Source organism: Pteropus alecto, unplaced genomic scaffold, assembly GCF_000325575.1.
Source record: "Pteropus alecto unplaced genomic scaffold, ASM32557v1 scaffold157, whole genome shotgun sequence".
In the NCBI taxonomy this organism is placed as follows: domain Eukaryota; kingdom Metazoa; phylum Chordata; class Mammalia; order Chiroptera; family Pteropodidae; genus Pteropus; species Pteropus alecto.
Genome location: NW_006440626.1, coordinates 4,308,475 through 4,315,053, shown reverse-complemented (window position 1 = coordinate 4,315,053; position 6,579 = coordinate 4,308,475). Strand labels below are relative to the sequence as shown.

At 45.3% G+C, this 6,579-nt stretch overlaps 1 protein-coding gene across 1 annotated transcript in view; it reads left to right on the top strand.

The window, feature by feature from the left end:
• Nucleotides 1-1,725: 1,725 nt before the first annotated feature.
• FAM83F (family with sequence similarity 83 member F) overlaps nt 1,726-6,579 on the top strand; it is a 33,802-nt gene continuing 28,948 nt past the window's right edge. Inside the window, 2 exon segments of the mRNA XM_015593533.1 lie at nt 1,726-1,750; nt 4,349-4,461. Of these exon segments, the coding sequence (XP_015449019.1) occupies nt 1,726-1,750; nt 4,349-4,461 (138 nt within the window).

Below are 6,579 nucleotides of genomic sequence, written 5' to 3'. Positions count from 1 at the left end.
AGCCCCACTCAGGGTGAGTCTCTCTGCACCTATCAGAGTGATAACTTGCTGATACAGTAAATCGACTTTGGGAGAGGTCCTCTCCCTGGGCCTCAGCCACCCTCTTCCAGGTGATGGCTGCCCTGTAGTGGTGGCCAGCAAGGAACAGTGCTAAGGGTGTTGGCCCAATAAAGGAATGATTTCCCTTTTTAAAATTTATTTTTCAATTACAATTGACATATAATATTATATTAGTTTCAGGTGTACAACATAGTGATTAGACATTTATATACCTTATGAAGTAATCGCCCCGCTAAGTCTAATACTCATCTGACATCATCCATAGTTATTGCAATATTTTTGACTATATTCTCTATGCTGTACTTGACATATCTGTGATGATTTTTATAACTGGCAATTTGTACTTCTTAATCCCTTTCGCCTTTTTCACCCATTTCCCCAACCGCTCCCATCTGGCAACCGTAAGTTGCAGCATTATTTACAGTAGCCAAGATATGGAAGCAACCTAGGTGTGCTTTGATAGAGGAATGAATAAAGAAGCTGTAGTACCTATATACAATGGAATATTACCCAGCCATGAAAATGAATGAAACCTTGCCATTTACAACAACATAGGTGGACCTAGAGGATATTATGCTAAGCGAAATAAGTCAGAGAAAGACAAATACTGTATGATTTCATTTCTACGTGGAATCTAAAAATAAACTGAACAAACAAAACAGAAACAAACTCATAGATACAGAGAACAAAGGAGTGGTTCTTGAAGGGAAAATGGCAGGCCAGGCAGAGGTGTCAGCAGCATCTGGAGCCACCATTCCTTCCTCTGGCCAGTCTGCTGCCTCCAGGCTCTGTGCACTTTACACAGCACCCCAACGGGCACTTCCTTTACTAGAAAACCTTTCCCTGCCATCCTTGGCTGGGAGCTCAAGCCTCCTCCTGCAGGTGGGGTATGAGGTGGAGGCAGGACCCCTGGGCTACTCTCTGCTCTGAACTTTGTCCTGCATTGTCCCTCATAGATGACTATGCTCATGCGGGGCCCTCCACCTGGAATGCCCCTCCCTTTCTATTGACCTCTGTCCACATCCTAGGCAGTATGCAAGGCAAGGGAAAATGTCACCTCCTTCACAAAGTCTTCCTTGGTTCCACTCTCAGCCTAGAACTGTTCCTCTGCTAAACCGTCTTCTGACATGCACTCTTCTGGCCTTGCCCTAGAGGAGGGTGTGTGCTCATGGCCTGTGCCCTGTAACATTTAGGTTCTGGTCCCCAAAGACAGGGATGAGCAGGCACCAAGTAAATAAATAATTCCAGCTCAAGTCCCTTGGTTGGGGTCAGAGCTGTTTTAAAATGTCTCTAAAAATGTTTTAGACACACCCCATTTCCCGGCACTGCCAGCAACTGGGTGGGGAAGGTGCTTCGTCAGCAGCCTCTGCCATATGGGGGTGAAGGTTGCTCATCGCTCCAGGAACTCCCAGGTTCTGTGCTGCTTCCCCGAGGAATAGAACACTGATGTTTAAGGGACAGACAAAGGAGACTGAGAAGGAGCGACAGGCGGGTACAGAAAAACTGGGGAATCAGAGTGTATGGGCAGCGGGGGTGGTTACCAAGTGGGTGGGGAAAAGAGTCTCTATGTTTCCAGAGTTGCAGATATAACAAAGTTCCCGAGTCTGGAAGGTCTGGGAGGGTGGGAACTTGCCTAGTACATAATAGGTGCTCAGTAAATCCCTCATGAATGACAAGAGGAAAGCCTTAGGTGAGTCATGCCCTGCCGGGGAGAGGCCTCAGTATATCCCTTCCTCCAGGCCCAAAGAGCAGGTCACAAGTGAAAGGTGTTCCAATTAGTCCAGTCCTTGGACTTCACCCCTCCTTGCCCACGGTGCCCGCCATAACCACCCTCTCTCATTCTCGAATCCTGTTCGGGAGGATTTGAGGGCAGCAGGCACGAATTTTACGGAGGCGTGAAAGAGCCCCCAAAGTTTTATAACAGCACTCATGACGCAAATTGCTACGGAGGAAAAAAGTCAGCCCAGGTAAACTTACCTAAGCACGTATCATGAGGCGGACTATTCTGGGACTCGGATTACATGGCAGGGCCTAGGAAAACAGACGTGCGCAGGGATGAACGCAGCTACGGTTACTGTTAACTACAAGCTGTCACATCTTTACTGCACAGAGGAAGGTGAATGAGAGCCAGATCCCCAGGCGGAAGTGGGGACGCGATTGCCAAGGACGGAGGAAGGAGCTGGAGGAGGCACGATTTCTCAGGAAGGCACAGTCACCATGGGCAAGGTGGCCTCTGAAGCTGGAAATGCAACTATGACCGGCCCCACTAGCTCAGGGAAACTCCAGACCCAAGACAGTAGAGACCAATAAAGAGCCAGAGGCTTTTACTAAGGTGTCATCAATGCAGGGAGTGTCCCTAGGCACAATAGGGCAGATGCCTAAAAGGAATCCGATTCTCGGCTGATAAGGCTTTTTAAGGATCAGGGTGGGGTGGAAGGCCTGGGAACCAGGCTGCGTGGACGTGTCCCAGCATTTCCACTTGCCAGCTGATAACCTTGAACATACCATCTCACCTCCCTGAGCCTCAGTTTATTCATCTGTAACAACGGACAGTAATCCCTTTCACAGTCTGCTTTACCAAGATTGGGGCAGGTCAAATTAGATAATGGTACATTAAAATACCGCCATAGCCTGAAACTTCTCTGTGAAGGCCATTGTGTCACTTATCACCCTATCTTGTAAAGACAGGGTATCTGACTCCCAGCTAAACTAAGGGAGCCACCAAGGCAGCTGGCTATCATGTCTGATTCCTCTTTTTTTATTCTCAGCTGTAAGTGTGTTATCTAGTACACATTAACCACTAAAAAATGTTGGTTGAATAAATAAGTCATTGGTATGTAAGGGGAATATTACCAAAAGACCATAGTATGTTTCATATCGGTTAGATCTAGGAAAGGTCTTGTCCAATGTGAATTGTTACTGAAGTATTCTATTCCAATTCTCACCTTCTGTCCAACCCCAAATCGTGCTACATAACATTTGTGCTCCTTGAGGGCAAAAACCATGTCTTAATCGGTCCACGCCAATGTGAGCTCCACATGGGCAAGGACTTGGTTTTGATCAGAGCTGAACCTCCAGCACCTAGAACATGCCCTTGTGCTTAGTAAGGCTCCGTAAGGATTCGGTAAATGAATGGTTTCTAACCCATAGCACAACACTAAGCATTCAGCAAATGTTTGTTGAATGAATAAATTACTACTGTCTCTCACTAATGTCCCTTTCTAGCATTCTCAACTGAGGCCATGGAACAAGGTGAGCGGGTAGGCAGGCTCTGGAGTCAGATGGTCTGGGTTTGAATTCTGGGTCTTCTACTTACTAGCTGGGTGACCTACAGTGAGATACTTAACCTCTCTGTGCTCCAGGTTTCTCACCTGTAAAATGGAGATAATAATTTTTCTAATAAGACTACATGAATTCATTTGAAGGATACATAAAATATTTAGCACAGTGCCTGACACATAGTAATTGCTATTTTTTATGACCTTATCAGTCTTTTAATAACCTTCAGTGGCTCCCCTCTAGCTACAGAATAAAATCTAAAGCCAAGGTCCCCACGATTTGGCCCCAATGTCCCTCTCTTTCCAGTCTCATCTTCCCTCCCTTTCCTGGCTGCCAGACCCTCTGTTACGTGATGTATATCCATTAACTTGTTTCCTTTCTCACACAGCCCTATGTGAGGGACTAATTGATATTTCATTGGTGACGAGAAGTAACTTTCAGAAAAGAGGAAGTAACTGTCCCAGGGACACACAGCTTATCTCAGGAACGTGGGACTCCATTCCAGGACTCTCTGACATGACAGTTCACACTGCTATTTACTGGCCTCTGAAGTCCTTGCTATGCAAAGTGCAATCTATAAACCAGCACTAGCAGCACTCCCTGGGAGCTTGCTAGAAAAGCAGAATCTTAGGCCTCACCTCAGACATACTGAATCAAGAATCTGCATTTTAACAAGATTCCCTCCAGGCGATTACTAAGCACTGCTGTAAACCACTTTCTACCAGGCAGCTATAAATGCTAATTAAAGCAAATACATGAGCTCGTTTAATCCCTACAATAATCTGGGAGGTCACAGAAGGTCAGAATTATCCCTTTTTACAGATGTGGACACTAAGGGTCTGAGGGTTAAATACAGTCATGTGCCACTTGACGATGGGGATACATTCTGAGAAATGCGTCTTTAGGCGATTTCGTTGTTGCGTGGACATTATTGAGTGCACTTGACATAAACCCGGATGAGACAGCCTACTACACACCTAGGCTGTATGAGACAGCCTATTACTCCTAGGCTACAAGCCTGTACAGCCTGTGACTGTACAAAAGAACATGAAGTTAAATCAAACACAAGAGAAAATGATGCAATCAAGAGACACAGTAAACACAAGATATGAGGCGCTGTCGGTATAATCCAGCGTACTGTTTTACAGCAAACATTTTTTTATAAATAGAAAGAGTACACTCTAAAATAACGATAAAAATTATAGTATAGTAAATATGCATTATAAACCAGTAAATAGTCATTTATTTTCATTATCAATATTATGCACTTTACATAATTGTATGTGCTATACTTTTACACAACTGGCAGCACAGTGAGTTTGGTTACACCGTAAGGCACTACACTACGAACTGACAATGGCCGCGACACTAGGTTATAGGAATTTTCTGCTCCATTATAATCTTACGGGACTACTGGCATCCATCGTTGACCAAAACATCGTATGTGGCATATGACTGTATCTTAAATTGAACCAGCGTGTGCCCAATGCCAGTATGAAGCTCTGACATACTTAATCTTAACTCCCTTTGCCTGGAATATCTTCGCTCCCTCTCCCCCTCTAATTCTTCTCATCCTTTTAAGCTCTACTCAAAATCCCTTCCTGCTGGGTGAAGCTCTTCTTACCCACATCCCATTGGGCAGGTTAATTACATCTTCCACGTCCCCACAACTGTCTGCACATACTTTGCTCTTGGCCCTAAGTCATTCTCTTTTTTTAAATTTATTTTTAAATTACAGTTGACATACAATATTATATTAATTTCAGGTGTACGACATAGTGATTAGACATTCAGATACCTTACAAAGCGATCACCCCGATATGTGAAGTATGCATCTGACGCCACCCTTAGTTATTACAATATTATTGACTATATTCCCTATGCTGTACTTTATATCCCAATGTCATTCTTTTTTAAAGAAATCTGTACCGAGCACATACTGTGTACCAGGCACATAGTAGGCCTTGAGTAAATGCTTGCTCCCCAGGGCACAGAATCTGGCCTCTAGTAGGGCCTCCAGTCACTAAGAAACATATTAAATATTGTCTGTTCTAAAGATGAAATCTGTCTATATTTAAGAGTAGAGTATTACCGGGAGCAGTCTGATGCCTGAGAGTAGCATAAGACACAGAGGAGGCGATGGGGGCCTTGCTGCTCACCCTGATCTTTGGGCTGACACAGGATGCCAGAACTACTGTCACAAAATTTTCAGATATTCGCAAGTGTAACCCTCATTTTTCAGACCATCAAAGGAAGGTCCAGAAATAATAGGCCACCTCTTCAAATTCCCCAGGGTTGAAATCAGGTCCCCACTTCTGTCATTTCACAAGAGAAATAGAAAGGGCAAAGGTGGCTGTGATGTAGGGCGAAGATCTCTGAGACACAGAGAACCCCCGAGGGCCGTGTCTTTTTACACGGAGACCTGGGCAAACCACATGTTTCTAGGCCTCAATTTCCTCCATTGTAAAATGAGGGGGTTGGACTAGTTTCTAAAGCTCTTTCCAGCTCGAAGATGCTTTGCTGTAAAATGAGAGAAATGTGAACCTTCCGTTGCTATGATCTGAAAATATTTTGAATGTGGAGAATCAAATTGTACAGCAGTGCTTGAACAAAATAATATGTTAATGACTAAGAAGATTCTATTTAATCCAATGGGAAACAGCAGAGCTGCTGCTGATGGGGTGGGGTGGGGGGGCGGGAGGAGATAGGCTGCAAGAGGCCTGATTACTATATTAGTGATTCAAAATATATATTTGAGCTCAAGGAAGGAAAGCCACACATGTGGAGACACACACACACATAAACATACACAACATTTAGAATTAAAATTGGTGGCGGGGGGGACTCCATGCTGCTGCTTATATCTTTGCTGTATTTGGATGGCTTTTTTTTTTTTTAAAGAAATTTTTTTATCATGGTGCAGGTGTTGGATTGATAGCCTCTGTTGGCCTCTGACCTCAGAACCGGGACATGAGGGCAGGACCTGGGGGTTTTATTCACATGTCGCTTTTGCACACCAACTGCCTCTCCGCAGGCCCTCCTCAGGCGTCACGATCCGGTCTAGCAGCAAGGCCCCAACCCCTCAAAAGGAAGAGGTCGTACCCGCCACCCCAGAGACGCCCTGGCCAGAGCACGTGCCTGGGGTCCTACCTGCGGGGAAAATGAACGCGAACCTGCGGCGTGTGTGGCCCCGCCAGAGGCTGGAAGGGGCCGCTCCCCACGCTCCCGCCACCTTAGGGT